General features: G+C 38.2%; 1 protein-coding gene across 2 annotated transcripts in view; it reads left to right on the top strand.

Annotated features, from left to right (window-relative positions):
* Nucleotides 1-8609, top strand: part of CAPZA2 (capping actin protein of muscle Z-line subunit alpha 2) — a gene marked incomplete at its 5' end in the record, with an annotated part of 32245 nt that extends 23636 nt beyond the window's left edge. For both annotated transcript variants that reach the window (XM_084206551.1, XM_084206550.1), the window contains 3 exons: nt 1497-1568; nt 4125-4187; nt 5074-8609. In XM_084206551.1, the coding sequence (XP_084062677.1) occupies nt 1497-1568; nt 4125-4187; nt 5074-5214 (276 nt within the window). In that variant the 3' untranslated portion in view covers nt 5215-8609. The remainder of the gene's footprint in view (nt 1-1496; nt 1569-4124; nt 4188-5073) is intronic.
* Between the last annotated feature and the right edge of the window lie 10946 nt (nt 8610-19555).

The raw sequence follows: 19555 nt of genomic DNA, 5'->3' as shown, positions 1-19555 counted from the left end.
AGCAGTGAGGTATAGTACAGAACAGTTACTCCTTGTATTTTGTTTAATTAGAATCCCAGAATTAGATTTGACTCTCCATCTCTGCTAAGCTTTTAGGTCTGAGTGTTTGCCAAGAATGTGATTTAGTTACACAGATAAGATGTTTGTGCTGGTGTTGGCCTCAGAGCATGGGAGGTTTGGGCTCTCTGGAGAGAATCATGATGGACAAGGGGGAGCACTTACATTTCTTTGGGTTCTGCTTTGTTGGGAGTTCTTAGAATTGTGCACTGAGTAAGCACTTCTTATCTTTTAGGAAATGAATTGAAAAAGACTGGCAGATGTTTTACCCAGCAATGTTTAATTTGAAAAGAAACTTCTTTTGTGGTTAGGTTAATACCTTTTGTTCCAAAACAAGTATTTGACAATAAGCAAAATAATAATTTAAGATGAATCACGGGAAATAATGTTTTACTCCTATAGGAAACTTTCCTTATGTGTGTCTTACTGTGTGTCATGTTTTTCTGTTATTTATAAAGTTGAGGGTCTTTTGCACATATGATCATAATGCATAGGAAATTATACTGTTTTGTATTAATCTCAAAACTGTGTTATGTTGTCTAACAGGGTGAGACACAAATGTTTCATTCTCTCATAACATCAGCTATGTTGACTATCATGACTTTATCAAACTTGTAAAAAATCTTCAAAGATACTTATTTAAATATCAATGACCTGCATAGATTCAATATCAATTATTGTTAATGATCATATGTAGTTTTATATATGCTTCCTGTGTTTTAAGTTTGCCAGCTGTTTTATTAGGAACTAAACCCTTTCATATCTATCCCAACTGTATTTAAAGGTACTAAATTTAGCTTGGATGGAGTTTTAGTGTTTGGCAAAATAATCAAGGAAGCTGTCCTTTAGATACAGCATTTCAAGCATAAATAATTTCATTCTGCTTTGCTATCTAACATTGGGAACTGCTTTGTCTAGATAAGTACCAGCATTTATTATGAGACATATCTAATAGAGGAAAATATCAAACCCAGACAGAGCTAGAAAGGGAAGCTTAACATTGTACTGTGCCTAGAAAACAGGGACAATTTGGGGAAACAGTATCCTGATACCTTCCCAAACTGTTATAATTTTATATATGTCTTCACCATTTAGAGTGGTCTAATCTGTTCATTTCAAGAGTTTCTAGTAAGGTCACATAAATAAGGTCTTGTCACCTTCATAATGTTAGCCAAAACCTAAACTTCTTTGCTTGAAATACTACTTAAGGCACATCAAGTCAAATTATGTTACCAGACTAGCCTGTTCGGTATTCCCCCTCAAAACCAGTAAATTCTACATTGTTTTGGTCTTCCTGTTTGCTTTTGTTCTGTAACATTCTGTATGTGGTTTTGACTAATTTGTATAGGTTTCTTACTATGATAAATAACACAACACTTTGATTTTCCTGCATGTTGTTGATTCCTAAACTTGATATGAGGTTCTTTAATTTTCCGTAGGTTCACTATTATGAAGATGGTAATGTTCAGCTGGTGAGCCATAAAGACATACAAGATTCTCTAACAGTGTCTGTAAGTGACCTTTAAGGACCTTAGTGGGTATATTGAAGTGATTTTTTTTTTTAATTTAAAAATAGAGGCAAGGTTTTGAAAAGCTCAGAAGTTTTGCAAAGTTTGTTCTTCTACATGTATGGGAATGAATGTTCAAATTTACAGATATTTTATATGTAATATTTACTACTTCCACCTAACAAGTAGCTAGCTTAAAAAAAAAAAAAAAGATCAATTCATGTGACTTATATAAGCTACATTAATTTGATTTAAAAGCTTTAATTAGCTTGTCAATCTTCCTGCACTTCTGCTGTGTTTAAAATTCAGTCTGCTGAATGACCTATAGAATTAATTCTTGAATATGAAGGAGGTTTGAGTTAAAACAACTGACTTTAGTTGTACATTCTAGGAGATTGTCTCTTTTGCTCACTGGAAGAAGACAAGTATGCTAAAATAATAAACAAATGGTACCAATTGAGAAGCAATAGCTTCTTCAAGGGGTATTCTCCCTTCATTTTCTCTGTCTGTAACTGGTGCTGTCAGTGTCTTGCTCTGTACAAAAAGCCCTTTCAGAGATGGTTCAACTTGAGAACCATAACACACTTCTTATTTAAAGCATAATTTTTTTCAACTTCTTGCCAAATGGATTATTATACTAATGAAGAGCAAATAATAGAAATAAAAATTGTTTGGAAATAGTACCAGCTGTATCTTTTAAGGATTGATAATGTTCCACCGTGAACAGCTCCTACTTCTGAAATAATGTCTATAATGGCATTTATAAAGGGCAAGATTTTCTGTTGGAGTGTTTTTTAATAAAATTTAAGACATTGAGGTTAAGCTGGCAAAGAGAAATTGTAAAAGTGAACAGTAGAAGTATTTTAATGATAACGACTAGCAGTGGCCAGTTTGGCTCAATAGCTCAATTCATCAATAAAGAACATTGTTTGTTAATATAAAGCAAGGCTTGTTGGCTTTTGAGTTGCAATAGCACCAGAAAAAATGGGGAATGTGGTGCCAACTGATAACACTTCTGGAGCTGTAGATATAATATTACTTCTGACTCCCTGGAGCAAAGGGGGATCTATTTAGTGTTTCACTCAAATAAGAGTTGCTTCAGGGAACTCTTGCAGTTCTCCTGTCAGTAGGTTTTGCTTCACTTAGTGTTGGGAAGAAGCTTAATCCTGCTTTGCAATTCAGTAAAGCAGCAGCAGACCAATGAGTAGGAAAACATCTTTTACATAACTTAGCTAAAACAAAAGCAAGTATGCTGCTGGTTACCCATTTTTAACCTTGGCTGTGAGGGCAGAGGCTGTACAAGTTCTTATTTCCAAGAGAAGAAATGGTAGGTAGATTAAAAGGACCCTCAATGACTCCTCTTTGTTGTTAGTTGTCAAAGAACCCATTTAAAAATCATTAGGAGGCACAACAGAAATAAATGAAGAGTTCTCTTGTTGCTAGACCTGTGAATAATTTTGCTGAAGATTATTTTCTTATCCCTTGTTTTTCTCTGAGACAAATAAGACCTCATACCTCTGAATTTTTCCCTTCATTAGCAGAGCCTTTGAAAGCATTTCCTCAGTTCACTGAAAAGTCATAACCTTTTCATTTGCTCATCTGCTTGCTCTCTGCCTCCTCCTTTCATGTCTCCTGCTGTGTCCAAGAGCACTTCCACAGCTGTTAGGTGCAGTTTCACTGAAACTTCGAACCAGTTATGGTTGAAGTTGTCAGAGTTTTCTCCAAGTCTTTGCATTTGCAGCAATGAGGGATTACATGGGACAAGAACACTCCTAACTTTCAACAGCTTCTGCAAAAGCACTCTTAGGAATGTCTCCAATGCTAATTGGAAGTTTGGAAATTTATGAACCCTCACTTCCTGCTGGAGACTTCTTTTCAGCACTTCAGCAAATACACCTTCAGATTGATCGATGTGGCATGTTTTATTTTTTAAAAAAACACACACTTGCATCCTTAAACAGTTTCTTTTCTGACATCATCCTTACCAGTCATGATGAAATTTGCACCCTCATTTTTGCAAGATGTATTTGGGGATGATTTTGGTATACCAGATACATAAAGTCTAGTGTTTCCCTCAGCTTAGTCTCCAGATTCAGAATGTTTAGTGGTGTACAAATCTGTCTTGATTTCTTGCTTATATTCTCCTATAACTTCTGGGTTAGATGTTCTTGAAGTTTTCTTGACTTTGTATTGGAAATGTAGCATTGATCATGTTGTTACCCCTACTTCACATGTTTTTAGAGACCTGGGTGGGCACTGTAATTTTTCCAAATGCTGTTCTGTATGTCTTTTTATCACACCATTGAATTCTTAATCAAAATATTTTAATGACCTTTATGGCATTCTGTATACTTGTTGCACTTTGATTTTATTTTTCTAATCATCATTGTCATCATCATCATCATATGAGATATGCCTTTTGGATGAATGGTCAGTTTTGGTTTAGCCACTGAATGGTTAAGTGTTCTCATCGAGTCTATCTGGCATCACTCATAACTATAGGAAAAACCTAATCCAACTGGTCCAATGTCAGACCTAATTCAAATGCTTTTTTCCTAGAATGAAGCCCAGACAGCGAAGGAATTTATAAAAATTGTGGAGGCTGCAGAAAATGAATATCAGGTATGTTGAAACAAATACTGTATTCTTACTCATGTTTATAGCATTACCGTATACTTAACCAAAGCTTGTATTCTATAACCAGCAAGGTAATGCAGTTCCATATAAATAGATTACATGCTGCTAATTCTGTCTTGCATTTTCACACCTTCTGGTGGTTGTGCTCACCTGCCTAACATTACAACAGGAGTAATCTTTTAAGAGCGGAAAAGTTCCTTGCATGATTAAGTATCAGCAATTCTGATGTCATAAAGCTTTAGTGCATTCCCTAAGTGGAATTTTTGTACCAATTCTGTTCAGAGGCTACTCTGTTAGACAGCCTTGCTAAATATGACTATAGGCATTACCTCTTTCAGTTAGTCAATTCAAAGTTAGAAAAGTGTAACTGTTCTAGATACCCTGTGCAGAAGTGGACACATGTTCATTCAGGCCTTGAACATAAGGTAAATTTCAGACACTGTGTTGTCAGTTTGAAAGAAATACTCTTTAGTAAAAAGTTTTGAAGTATCTATAGTATGCATTCAAGTTCAAATAATGTTGTGGACTGACTTCAGCTTCCCCACAGGAAAAACAGTGGAAGACTTTTCTGTCTGGAATTAATGATATATGAGCTAACTGATCAGCATTTTATTCATGCTGCTGATTAACCACACTGTGGTTTGCTGAAGCACCTTGGCTATGGCCAGGTTTTTTACATGTCTCGCTAATTTTCTTTACATAGTCTCAATCTATATCTAGCAGCTCTTCTTCATTAAATATTATTTCAATTCAGCATGTTTTTATTAGGCCTGTTTAGGAAGTAGCAGGCCACTGAGTCATAGAATGTTGATGTGGCATCCTACACATGTGTTTTTCACGTGTCTGTTTTGCATGACTTTGTGTTTGGCAGACTGCTATCAGTGAGAACTATCAGACTATGTCGGACACTACTTTCAAGGCCTTACGTCGACAGTTGCCAGTAACCCGCACCAAGATTGACTGGAACAAGATCCTTAGCTATAAAATTGGAAAAGAGATGCAGAATGCTTAAAGTGAACGTTGCATGACTGGATCATTTTAGTGTCCTTGTATACAAATAAAAATTATTACAAAAAATATTTGGAACTGTCAAATCACCCAGTCAGCATGGGCTTTTGCCATTGAAAATCACTGTAAGTAGTTTGGTTAGAGCACAAAGCTTAGCTAATTGACTTCTTTTCTTTTTCCTTCCTTTCAGAGGGTTGCAACTTCACTATAGCTGAATATCTTCCTTTAGAGTTTCTGTTGTACCTTTATTTTTTTATAATGAAGAGACCATGCCTTTAGTTTTCAATTACGCATTAAGAACAGTTGGGAAAAATATTTTTGCATATGATAACCCTTCCTCTTGCTTTAATGTGAAATGGACAGCTTGCAGAATTTGCTGGATTCCTTGTGGAGATCAGTAACATGCATTTCTAGGTCAAAGTGAAAGTGGAGTTTGCCATAGGTGCTGTTTTTGAAATCATCTGTCATTTCATTGTATGTAAAATTGGGAAAAGCATTTTCTGTATCATTTAAACCTAGAAGACATACTTGCTAGCCCCATGGTAGCTAATTTTTTTTTTTTAAGAAAAGGCCAAGGTCTAAAGCTGTTTAAAGGTTTTGAAATTAAATAAAAGTACTTACTCCAAAAATGCATTTAATGCTTTGTTCTGATAATTATGAGCTCGAACTCCATCTGCCTCCAGATTTTTTTATCATAAAGCTACAAATGTATTATAACAAGGCATATTGTAATATATATAATCCTGTACTCATTACTATGTCTGTTTATTTTTTCTTGGATTGAAATGTACTAAAATTCAATGTGACATTAAAACGCAAATTTTCTATTTATTTGAGTATCAGATTGCTTCCTGATGTAGCCTGTTTTTGGTGTTGCTAAATGTTTTGAAAATTCTGCTTGAAACAACCACAAATTTGTATGTTTAGGGATTGTAATATCATTATTGTTTTCACCTGCATTGAAAAAACTTCTGCATATGGAAGTCTACTTTAAACAGGTGTAATTTAGTTTCATGTTGGCTACAGAGGATAGAAGAAATTCCAAGACCAAAAAAGAATACATTTGTTTGGAAAATTCTTTCTCTGTTTATCTCATTTTGAAAATGGATGTCAGGTATCTAAAAACACAGACTTCATTACAAATGCAATATAGCACTTCCATGAAATGTATAGATTTCATTTTAAATTGGATAAAAACTTGTTTTACAATATGCTACCTACTTATATGCTCATAAATTAAAATTGAACAGCCTTTTTATTTTTTAGAAGGCAGTTGTTTATGCACACTCCTAAACCAGTAAAGCTTACACAAATGTTTTATGTCTTTGTTTACAGCATGATCTAATTACCTTAAACTTTCAAGTTAAGGCATAGCAAGAGAGTCTAGACTTGTACTGAGTATAAAAATGTACATATGAAGTAGTTTGTTGTTTGAATTTTAATAGCAATATCCCAGTATTCTGTTCTTCAGTGCTCTCTTACACAGAGGTATAGAAGCTCTATAGAAGAAACTGCTGCTACTTTACAGTACTAAACTGTATAGTAGAAGAGTGGGATTCTTTCTACCACAGTCTTCCTGGATAGTTGCCCTCTCAATTGTCTTTGTAGTTCAGCTCCTGAGCCATGTTGTTCTTTTCAAATTAGCTCATAAAAGCTGCCTGTGAGATAGTAACAAATGCTGAGTCACTGTCAAGTCAGTCTGTCAGTCTTAACCAAGATCTAAGTACAAACACTATTGAAGAATTTCTTCCAGCATATTTAAGAACAAGGTTAAAAAAGGCAGTGAATGGACAGTTAGGGGAATTGTTAATGGGCAACAACGATGCAAATAACTTTTCTAGCTGTTTAGAATGTTGCAAATTATCAGAATCAGCACTGACTAAAAGTCAGAATGCTATTTTTCTTACCTGAAATAAAGAGCTAGTTTTAAATATATTCCAAATAAAGAGGTATTTTACTGTGAAGTACTCTATTACTGTATTTCTCTCTCTGTTCAGTCCTGTGATAGTCTTAATTCTTTATCTTGAAAGAATTGCTTCCTTCAGGTTCAAGTCTACCAGTTGGATAACATAAGTAAATCTGTGTTACTTATGTTTTTTCTTATTGTGTTAATTTTTAATCTGTGAGACAACTTTACACCTTGAATATCAAATTTATTAAGTTATAGCTTCAATAAAGCCATTTGTAAGTAAATCAACCATTCTGTTACTTTTTCAAAATGGTGTGCTGTATCATATTTAGGGGTAATGACTCCTCAGATGAAGCTGACCTGTCAGCTGAAGCACATGGCACAATTGGAGTTCTTGATTTCTAGCAAAGTTTTGGATGTCACTTGCACTTTTTTTTTGTTTGTTTCTATCCCTACCGCTTCTAAATTGGAGAATTTTAGAGCTTGCTTGGTAGGCTTTAGGGTATTTTCTGTAGGTAAAGCACTTTGAGAAATTTTGCTGTGGCAATTGTCTTAATGTGAACTACTATTTGTTTATATTCTATTTTTAAATATAAAGACAAGCTTTGTATTGTTGAATCTTGATGTAATAGACATTATGGCTTGTAAAATGGACTTGTAAAATGCTTGTGTTTTTGAAGTGTATTACATCTTATGTATCTTAGTGCCCCTTTGTATTAAGGAGTTTTTAACTTCTGCAAGTAAGCAGCTGTTTTTTGCAAACATCTGCAACAGGAGTGGCAATTCTGCTTTCAGGTTTTCCGAGCAGCCCATTTTTGTATGTCTGTCTTAAAATTCATACTGTGGGTAGAATGAAACTTTAAAATCATTGTAATTTTGATTACATTGCTACTGCTGCTTACTGCTCTACATGCTGATAACAGTTCTGCCATCAGGTTCCACTGGGAACATTGCAACACAGTTCATTAGGAAATGGTGATTCAGCCAGGGTTAAAAGCATTGTATGAGGCTGAACATCCTAAGAGATATGTTCTCTTTAGGGGACATCTCCTGCCACTTCTGTGGCAGCAATGTAGTTTGTGCAGTTTGGAAATCTCTCTCATCCCCTCATCTCACAGACTGGTTTGGCTGTCAAAGCCGTTTTGGTGCTCTTGAGTTCGCTTCCTTTTGGAGAACTCAGAACTGGGATCTGGTCTCTGTGTGTGCACCAGGTGCCTTCCAGCTCTGAATGGTGACCTGAGTCCATAGCAGTGGTTTCTTTCAGGCAGCTCGAAACCACCACCTACCTACCCACACCTACCTGTGTTGAGGATGTCTGGAGCTTCAGACAAAAGTGGGCCTCTCATTTCCAGACTGTAAATACTGTAGGTATAGAGGTTTCATCAACTGTACCATTCTGTGGATTCACTCCTATCCTATTGAATTACTTGCTGGCACAGACATAGCTTCTGCTGCATTTGTTGACTGGAAAGACTGAAACTGTTCTTCATCTGATGCAATTGTAAACCTAGGTTTAGATTAAACTTAGTTTGTTCATAACCTTGAAGTGTCAATTTTTGTGTGACAGTGTCAACTCTGAACTTTTTTTTTTTAAAGGGGAAAATTTGCATCAGATTTTAACCAAAAAGGTCATTTTTTTCTTTTACAGCTAAAAGAAAGGAACTGTGAATATGCATTTATTCCTTCTGTGAAAATAAATGTTTAACATTTGGTAGGTTCTCTTGTTAGCAATATTTTCCTCTGCTACTGTGACTTGCTTACCTGTAACAGGTATTGCCCAGCATGATGTTAACCATGTGCTCATCAGAAAAAAAAAGGTCAGAGTGATAATCATTGTCTAAAAGGATATATTTAGACTTTACTCTGCATCTTTTCTTTGCAAATCAGTAGAGTTATGCAGGGGAAAATCTGTCAGGTTTGTTCTCTTCAGTCAAGAGGAGCATTTAGGGACTTTTTTGTCTGACTAGCTGCAGTTTGAAATAACATCAGATCAGAAACAACTTCGAGTTTATGGGTTGTAAATATACCTACTAAAGTAGGTATATTGTAGTTGGTTGGATGGTTTGGGAGGATACCACCATATCTCCATAATGATTTGTAGTAATTTCAGTTTTGCCTTTAAATGTGCTTAATAATTTTCAATTTCAAGTGTGTACTGAGTACAGCTGTTCTAGGCATCAGTGAAAGAAATGAGACTACTTCCTTTAGTAAGTAGCTTCCCAGTATGCTACTCAGTTTGAGTTACCCTTCAAGATTATTTCAAAATTTACTTTAAAATAATAATATAGAAGGCTGAACTGCAGCTTTGCCACACCACTGTGAATGACAAGTAGCATTGTGAAGAGGGGTTCAGAAAAACATGCTCTTTCTCAGGAAGTACAATTGCCCCCAGAGGCCTTGTCCATTGCAGTGCAGTAGTGTGCTTGTGGTGTATCTGGAACCTAAGGTACTTCCTTCAAACACAGAGAACTGAGTTTTAGTCCCCCCTTTGAGGTAAAGAAGGGACTCAGCTTCCCTGAATAAATGTTCTTTTAACTGGCTAAAAGAAAATGAGTCTATCTCCTCTTTTGCAGATGAAGTGTTTATGAACATAATTGAAAATTACAGCCACAAGCTCTTGAGGGCAGGAAAAATAGTTACTTTTCATTCTCTTGGACTGCTGTGGATGGCAAGTGCTTCTTTGTGCCAGCTCCAGCAGCCTCCTTGCCCGCTGTGCCAGATTGCTGGGGTGGTGGGTGGTGGTGTTGCATCTCTTGCAGAGGCTGGGTGCTAAAAGTTAGATGCCCTAAGGCAAAAACATTCAAGTGGTTGCTCTGCTGTGAAGGTGCCAGAAGCTATGCAGCAAGGGGCCTACAGATTAGCCCTGGGATTTGGAATGCTGTCATGCTGCCTTTTCCCAGGTGAGGCAGCACATCCAGTTGTAACACAAGATGTGTCAGTAAGATGATAAAAGGTACAAGGCTGTGATCAGCTAGGATTTTCTGTAGGGAAGAAAGGTGCTATGTGTTTCCATTCAGCCTGTGACAGGGAGCCTCATACTGCAGCTCTGAGGAAAGGGTCAGTTCAATTAAAGTTGTGCCCCAGGAGCATGGGTTTGATGGAGGCAGGCACAGCACTCACAGCCAGAGTGCACTGTATGGTGCCTGTGAGCTGCAGCCTCTGCTCCCCACCTGTGTGCTGGGCCCACACGTGCTGCAAGTGTTGACTGAGCTGTTCTCCCTGTCCTGGCACAATCTGTCTTACGGCAGGCACAACTGGGGCTGCTGCTCCAAATCCCCTGGTGGCCCTTCTGTTAATAACCTGCTATTTGGACAATGACCTGGGTCTAACCATGCAGTAATAACTTCCACATAATTTGGAAATTAGGGAAACAGACTGTGAAAAGAAGCAAGGTAATTGCTAAATAAATCAATATTCAAAATAGGAACAGATTTTAAAAATATATACATTTTCAACTTTGCTGTGACACAGGGTTAATATCTGCATGAGCACTAGAGTAGCTTTCAGGAGCCATTAGCAGTTTTAAACTAAGTAGGAGGAAGAAAAATCTGCTTTATTCTTCCCTTTTACATGACATGTGATTGTCAAACCAGCTTTCAGATGCTGTAAAACTGGTAAGCTTTGCAAGTCTGTAACTTAACTGTAACAACAGGAACAATAGGTAGCAAAAACAATTAGCCAAAAAAGCAGTTTTGATTACAGATTCCAAAGCTGAATATTCAATTGGAAAGTTTCTGAAAAATAGTGGTGTTAGAAATCCTTGAAGGAAATGCGAAAGCTTATCTTGGGGTTTTTTTCCCCGAGTGTGGCACCATCAGTTGAATCTTGACTGCATGTGGCAGGATAGAATTTTCTGCTTTGAAATAAATTGCTAAAGATTATCTTTCTTCTCCGAGTTCTTGTAGGTTTTGTATTACTAGTATTAAGGTAGATAGTAGGAAAAGATAAATCTACCATCTGCCAGATCTTGACCTTTTTTAACTTAGCTGTGAGCAAAAAGGAAGATTTTTTTTCCCATTCTCTTTGCAACATATTTTAGGTATTTAAAGAGTGCCCCCAGACTGTAGCTGTTTGGATAAAGATTGAATACTGCAACTCCAATTTCTACATGAAATCCAATACTCTTAAGTAATTTCCTTACATCCTGCTTTTTGCTTTCTGCTCATTTTGAGACGCTTGTTTTTCTCTGTGTATTGTTCATGTCAGCCTTGATGATACTGGAGGCTGTCATGATGTTAAGCTGGTACTTGGATTTCCTTTTGCTAGAATCTGATCTTGATTGTAGTAATATTCTTTAGTATTATTTTCATCAGCTATTAGGAATTTTTAAACCCATGCTGAACTAAGGAGATAAGACCAACCAACCAGCCACTGCTAGGTATGTGTGCCTGATGTGATCCTTCTCTACTGACAAAGCAGGTACTGGGAGTGTACAAAAAACGAGACCATTTCGTAGCCTAATAATGTGGACCAGCCAACACATGGATTCTGAACTGAGAGCATCTTGGCATGAAAAGATGGGCTGCTGGGAACTTTTCAGGGCAATGAACTGAATCCTTCTTATCTAGGATATTGTGCCAACAACAGGCAGTTTGTTTTTCAGTAGGTACTCCTCAGTTAAAACTGAGGAGTTGAAATTCACTACCCTGTTTTGTACTAGGAAGCATTTAATATGCTGCTTTCCTGCCTTTTTTCTATGGAAAGGGAAAGGAATCAATGATCGGTCAGCTGACAAGCTCTGAGGTGTATCTCACCTGGTGAAAACTGGAGGTAGCTGGTGTTACATCCATGCAAGCACTTTCCATATGTCTCAATGTGTGCAGGGACAGATCTCCTCCACCAAGCTAGCCAGAATCATGTCTATAGTATCAGAAAAGTGTGAGTCATTCAAGAGTAGGTGTGTACTGAGTATGAAAGGTTCTTTAGCTGTTCTTGGTGCCAGGAGCCAGCTCAATTGCAAAAGGCTACTGAAGGATGCTACTAAGAAAATAAATGCCATGTGTTCACAAAGAATTGAAGTGCTGCTCTTGTTCCAAGGCTTTGGTGCAAGGAAAAGGTTTCTGCAAGACTGATTCTCTGGGTGCAACAGAATTTGTTAATCAGTAATTAGTACATGTCTTTTTCCAGTTCATGACTAAACTTAGTGAGCTATCATCTTCCCTTTAAGAACTTGTCTACCTCTCCTTAGCTCCTTCAGCTGGAAACAGCGTGCCTTGCAGTCCTACCAGCAGTTGATGTGGCCAGAGTTACTCCACCTGAACGTAAATGAAGTGTGCCAGTATATAATTTCCCAAGGAATAAATCCAGCTACCTGATACTTCACCCTCCTGGTAAGGTCCTTTCAGACATAGTAAAGTTGCTACCCAGGTTGTAGCTGCTGACAGAGAGTGGTAACCCAGTGCCTGGTGTCTAAACACAGGTGATGACAACATTGAGAAACAGGGCAGTAGCAGATGCAATTGGGGCACTGTCACAATCAAGGATTATTGTTCTAGGAATCATGAAAGTTACCAACAAAGTAACATACCTGGTAAAAGAGGTTCCAGGGTTATCTATAACAGTGGGTTTTCCATGCAGTTGATGGGTTTGCTACAATCATGTGGCAGTCCTGTGATGGAGATCGCAGGACAGGTATCATGAAAGAAACCATCAGGGAATGAGTAATACTGTATCTATAGCAGATTTCAGTAAGAGGTAGTAAATGGAGCCAGGGATATGTACTGAGTAATGAGATTGCAGGTATCCACTGGTGCTTGAAGTACAAACACACCTTGTTCTCAACAAGTGGGTGGCCTATGTGAGAAATGTCAGTGTTTCCTGGGCTGCAGGCACCCACCTCACTCCTACATCTGTGACAGTGTCTGCTAAAGCTGTCCAATCACACTTGGCTGTGCAGTAAATTCAGAGCTGCATGGTAAGATATAATAGGTGGGCTACCAGCCAGCAGTAATTTGTAGTGGAGAAAGTAATTTTATATTGTGCTTACCAACAGTAGCAGGTGGGAGAAGGAAGAAAATCTCAACCAGGTGACTCCATCACCTTACCCTTCTGTGTTCTTCACAATCAGAAGGAGGCCGAACTACAAAATTTTTATATACAAAGTAAAATTCACCTAGGCCTGAGTTTGGCCAAAGAGCTTTATTTGAAAAATGTAGAAGAAAAGAGGGGAAAGATTAAGAGGGGAAGGAAGGCCTACTGTGAAATCAATAAAATTAGTGATTAGATTAGATATTAGGAAGAAATTCTTTATTGTGAGGGTGGTGAGGCACTGGAAGAGGTTGCCCAAAGAAGTTGTGGATGCCCCATTTCCTGGCAGTGTTCAAGGCCAAGTTGTAGAGGGGCTTTGAGCATCCTGATCTGCTGGAAGGTGGGACAGTGGGTTGGAACTGGATTATGTTTAAGGACCCTTCCAATCCAAATTCTATGATATGATGTTCCATAAAATTTCTTCTTGAAATTATTTCAGGTAGTGAATATGAGCATCCCACTTCAATGCAAGATATGCCTTTGGCAACAACAATTAACACTAAGCCTTGTTTTAGGTTGTTGGGCAGCCCTGGGCTCTGTATTAGTGGCAAGCTTCATTCTCTCTCTCCTGGACCCATCACCTGCCCACACTGGGCCTGAGACATGCTGCAGGGTCTGTCAGGTCCTTCTAACTGAACAAAATTATTTTAAAGACAAGGGCTTGCTATAAAATATCACTTTTGCAGCCAGGAGACTTGAGAAGACTTGAGAAACGGCCATCATGATTTTTCCTTTCCAAACTCTCTTTCTCCTTAACAGACTACATCAGGGTTGTTGACAAGGCTTTCTTAAATGTAATGTGGTACGGTAATTGCATCACTACTAAAAGGGGAGGCAGGATGGACTGAATTAAAGGATTCTGTGAAGAAGGTATTTGGATCTGAAGAATGACTGCTGGGTGCAGAAGAAAGAAGGCTGTGACCCAGTAAGACCAGATCAAGCAAAACTGAAGAGCAAAGAAGGGAAGCAAGTAGGATGTGACGAAGCCAACATGTAAGACAGACAATTGTTCTGTATCCTAAATTTAAAGACAAGCTCATAGGGACCTTCATCTGTGGAAATGGTAAGAAGAGGAGGCTCTATAAGGGAGGTTTTCTCAGCAGTGGTATACTAGATGGGGGTGGAAAGGCAAGACAAGCAAGCAAATGAGAAAATAATTGCATCAGACAAGGCGAAAGGATATTTTGGTCCTTGATTTTGCAAAGGTTTAACAAGATTTGGCTTGGGAGCCAAATCTAGCTGTGATATGAGTAAATGACATGCCATTTAGATGCTACCTGCTTCCATGGCTTGCTCAATCCCTTCCTGCCTACAGGCAGAGCTGTTTTTGTCCTCTGTAATCACTGCCAGCCTCAAGCAGCTATAATTACCTGTACATGATCCAGCACTGTGACTGCTCTGTTTCTGTCCTCTGAATTTCTGGAGATTAAGTGAAATGTAATTGCCGGTGAATATCTGTGCTTCTACCAATACATAGCAGGTAAAGATGCTATATTGCAAATGCTAGAGAAAAAAAAAGCTACACTCTGCTAATTGCAGATTTCAAATGGGAGGAGTTGAGATCTTTTGCCTTACTTTAAAATGTCTTTTCATTAAATACAATATCAACACTCACTAAATTGAAGATCACACTGAACATATTTTTCCTTAAAAGAAAAAGGTCATGATACCAATCAGTGAAAAAAGGCCATATCTTCTACATCTCCCACAAATGCATCTACTTAAAAAAAAAAAATAAAAAGAAGTAGATTTACTGTTTGGCTTCAGTCCAAGGCATGGATGTGGGGAGCAGAGCTTTTGTCCTTTTCCTCGACCTCAGCAGGGAAGGGAGAAAGCAGTGCTGGTTCCCTCCGGGCTTTCTGCCATCTGTCTCTGCCTCCCTGTTTCTCCCACAGCCTCCCGTGACGTACAGAACATGTGTGGCTGCAGATGCCAGATTCTGACTCGTGGAGAGCTCCCTTCTGACCAGGGGCCAGCCTGGCAGCTCGCATGATTCCTCTTGAATCCTAAGCACGTCCCATCTTGTACAAATACTGACGTGTCTTGCCCCGCCACCTCTCACAGAGAAGCTGAATAAAATCCCTCAACGAATGCGTGTGTCCATTTCGCAAAAATACGTAAATGCTCCTGGGGGATATTTCCATGGATTTAAAATAACTCCAAACAATTTGCTCTATCAAATGTGTATGTTTGGGGTGGGGCACTTCCCCACCTAGATGCCTAAGTGTGCTGACAGTCAGGGTGAAATTCCCATCTCATTTTTAGGGGAAAAAATGTAATTAGGCCAAAAAGTAGCAAAAGAAAACAGGTTTGGATTTTTTTTTTTTTTTTTTTGGAATTTGGTTGGGGTTTTCTTTCTGGCAATAAATTATTTTGAACACTTCCCAAAAATACTGAAATTCTGCTCTGAGTTGCACCTTCCTTTGCCCTCTCTTTGCACTGACATCTGATTCTTAACTTAGCCAGTTCTAACCTGGACTTTGTTACTTGTCTTGCAATTAGGGCAGTGGGTTGATTGAATTTTTTGTCAGTAAAGATCTTAAAACAACTTTCAGGCAGGCTTTCTACCTTCCCATCCAACTACTCTGACACATTATACAGCGCCCTGTTTTCAGGAAGAGTACCCATAGGTATGGACAACATTTTGTTAATAATGGAGACAATTCTTTAAAGCTTTTTGACAAGAGGTGCTCAAGGCATATTTGACTCTTCTTCATATGTACTGGTGACATGTTTTTAAATATTACTGTCTTTAAGCAGAAAATTATTCCTGTAATGCTGTAATATCCCACTTTTAGAATAGGGAACAGAAACTTCAGCTTGGGCACACTATTCAGAAGTCTGTAGTTGCATACTTCTGCAATATCTTTTTTTGAATAAAAATACATCTATTAAATCATTAATTAAGCATAATTTTTATTTCAGTGTTTCTTAGCATATTTGCAATTCTCTGGATTGTGACTAAGGATTGTGTGTACTTTAGTTGAAAACAGGTTTTTGGAATGTGATTACAGCATTTTATGCAGACTTTGGTATGTCTGAAAAGTGCTGTGTACGGGATCCCATGAACTCTCCTCCAGTACTTTCACTCACATTGGCACACTGCTTCTCAACCACTGCTGATTCCAGTTCATACTGCCATCTCCAGTTCAACCCTGGTATTGTTTAATATGCAGCGGATAAACTTAATAGGTGCTCTGTATGCATATGTATTTATGTGGATTTAAATCCACATCTGGACATAGGCATGCATACGTATGTACATTATTGTTTATTGTATATCTGGATTTAAAAGTGGTGGACACAACGCTGCTTAATGGGATTCAGTTGCTAATGAGGCATCAGCTGAAGGTCAGGGGGATGTCTTGGCTCCTATGAACCAAGCTGACAATGTCTCCCAGTGCTCACATATATATGTGGAGCTCATGTAGGTCTCATTTCTGCTCTTGCTGAATGTCCTTGTGCCTGGCCATCTTTTGGCTGCCAAGACCTCAATGCAATCTTATTTTATACCCAGGTTCCAAGAAGGTTACACATTATAGGCCTAGAAAAGGTCTCTTATTCTGATCTCTGAAATTATCAAACAAAAGATTTTTTAAGGTTTACTAAAACACCCAAAGATTAAAACCCCCGCTTCTTTGGATCTTGGACTACTTTGGACCAATACAAAGATTGGATGGGCAGAAGTTTCAAACTGGACTTTTGCTGCTCAGTGGTCCCATCTATTCTTTCTTATTCTTTCTTATTCTTTCTTGCTCAAGAAAATATCTTTCTTCTGAAAAGAAACAAAACTTCACTGTACCTCATGTACTAACTGTCATGGCTTCTGCTTCCTGATTTCATTTAGCAAAGTCATCAATAGTCATATGAGAAATTAGAAACTCTGAACTGGGTTTATGGCGAACAAATTAGTATTACAGGTATTATTTTGAGGTAGGAACCGAGGCCTTGTGTGAGAAAACTCTAAACAAATGACAATTGAGTGGAAAATCTTAGCAGAAAGGTAAAACACTATTTCCAAAATTATTTTTGTCCAATGATTCACTTCAGCTGTATTCTGTCATATCTTGACTTAGCAAATGAGTGCCTGAAGCCAGACGACACTCAAAATGGTGTCTTTTCATAGTACTGAACTGTTTGCTTCTGACTTGTGAAATGCACATTTGAAGGCTTTGTATTTATTTGGAATTCATTAAAAGAGAACTGAGAGACAAGAGATAATTTGTGTGAAATAGAGCCTGAACAGTGAACTTGCCTTGAGTGTCAGCTTAGATGCTTCTTTAAAACAAACAGCAGAAATGTAATTTGTCATATGAATGCACAAAGCTAGTCATGAGTCACAATATCCAGCACATAATTGCTTGTCACCTCACACAAACATTTGAATTTGGACACATGCTTTTAATTTCCTGAGCTTTGGGGGGTTTTATTTGGGTTTTGGGGGGTTGGTGGTTTTGTTTGTTTTGTTTGATTGGTTTTTTGGTTTGGTTTGTGCCACTGTTTTTTGCTGTTGCGTTTGTTTGGTTGTTTGGGGGTTTTTTTTGCCTTTTTTTTTTTTTTTTTTTTGTATAGCACCCAATGAGAAATCCTTATTTTTTAAAATACTTTATGCTCACTGTAAAAACACTGGAGATCTAGAAGTAAAATGCGTAACATGACTGCAAAGTATTAATAACTTCTGTAATTTCAGGGGAAGAAGAAACAATGGTGCTTAGAGGAAGGAATGCATAAAATTAATAACTGTGCTTTAAATGGGCAGAGTTCATAGTGTTTTGATCTTCTGGTAATACAAGAGATATAAAGAAAGCAGAGCTGGAGGAACCAACACAATTCACTCCTGCCTTTCAATAAAAGACAAAACAATGGAAAGTTGTTTATAATAGGAAACTTTGGAAAAGCCCTATACACCATCTCTATCTTTCAGACATAAAATAAATTGGTCATAGTTAATTTTTTAAGATAACCGCTAATATACTGAAAATTAAACAATATAGATGAAAATTTATAAAAGTGAAAAATTGCCTACTGCCTTGGTCTTTTCCTAATACACAAGAAAATGTGAGAGGAATATTTTGATTTATAAATAGCTGCATGATTGAATAAGGTTGAGGTTTTTCAAATGTGACCTAATGTATTAAGAATTTCTTCCCTTTAAAACTCAAACGGGAAGCTGAAAAATTTGAAATGTGGTTTTCTTTGGTATGTAATTAAACTATAAATGACCTTTTATGTAGTTGGTCTGTACATTCTAATTTTAAAAGTTTTGCTATTTATTAGCAAGAAAAACTTCTGTCAGTCCTGCACCAATATTCTCATATGGGGACCGTGGTCCCTAAACCAGAAGATCTTGTCACCATCAAATGCAGAAGACACAGCCAGTGTTCATTTATCTTCAAGTCCTGCAGTAGTCTGGAAAAACAAATTTCCTGCCTTTACTACCATGAAAAGGTTGCAACTTGTACAGCTACAGAATTGTTTTTCTTTAATGCTTTTGGGTATTATAAACATTCTAGGAAAGCTACCATGTCTTTCTCTGTGATGACTATTTCTTTGGCAGACTAGAAAATCTCAGGTCGGACTGGTTACTACCAGTTGGAGAAATTTTCAAGGATTTTTTTTTCTTTTGGTAATAGTTTATAAATAGTACCTGTTTCTTAAGTTACTGGAGAGTGTTATCCCACTGGATACAGACTGTGGAAACACAGGAGAGAGATCCAAACAAATTGCAGTATGTGGTCCATATTTACTTAAATGTTTGTAAGCTGTGTGACACCAAAAAAGGCAGGGATCAGCCGTGTTTACCGACCTGAATTTTTAGCACATTCTGGTGTCAAATCTTGTTTCATTAATAAATACCTCATTCATAGAATAAGCAAAATGTATTTCTCAAATGTACAATTTACTGACGTGAAGCTTATGCTTTACTGACACTACTTGAACGAGACACCGATCTAGTGGGTATCTTCCCTGCCCCTGGCAGGGGGGTTGGAAGTAGGTATGGGTCCCTTCCCACCCATTTATTGCGCCATACAGTTATCTGCCAAGGAGGAGAGTTTTGCAGTTCAGGACTGTGCTGAGCACTGTACACACCAACACACGCACGCAGGGACTTCTGTGCCTGTTCCATTATCCCAGCAAGGAGCTCAGACGAGTCAACAGCAGAAAAACATCCTACGCGAGCCCTTTTCAGGCTTAAACTCCTGTTGCGCGGTGAAAATGCCGCCAGAAATCATTGTTCAAGATCCTAAAGACGTGGGAGGGAAAAGTTGCGCGGCGTTTCTGACGGCCCGGTTCTGTTTCGGCCGCAGCCGCCGTGCCCCGCAGCCGCCGGCGCTCCCGCGGCGGGGCGGGCGCGGGCAGGGCCGGGGTGCCGAGCGCAGGGGCCGAGCCGCGGGGCGCGGCCGAGCGC

The sequence above is a fragment of the Fringilla coelebs genome, assembly GCF_963513975.1.
Source record: "Fringilla coelebs genome assembly, chromosome: 5".
Classification (NCBI taxonomy): domain Eukaryota; kingdom Metazoa; phylum Chordata; class Aves; order Passeriformes; family Fringillidae; genus Fringilla; species Fringilla coelebs.
The sequence above is the reverse complement of the archived record's forward strand: the minus strand, read 5'-3'. Positions and strand labels throughout refer to the sequence as shown.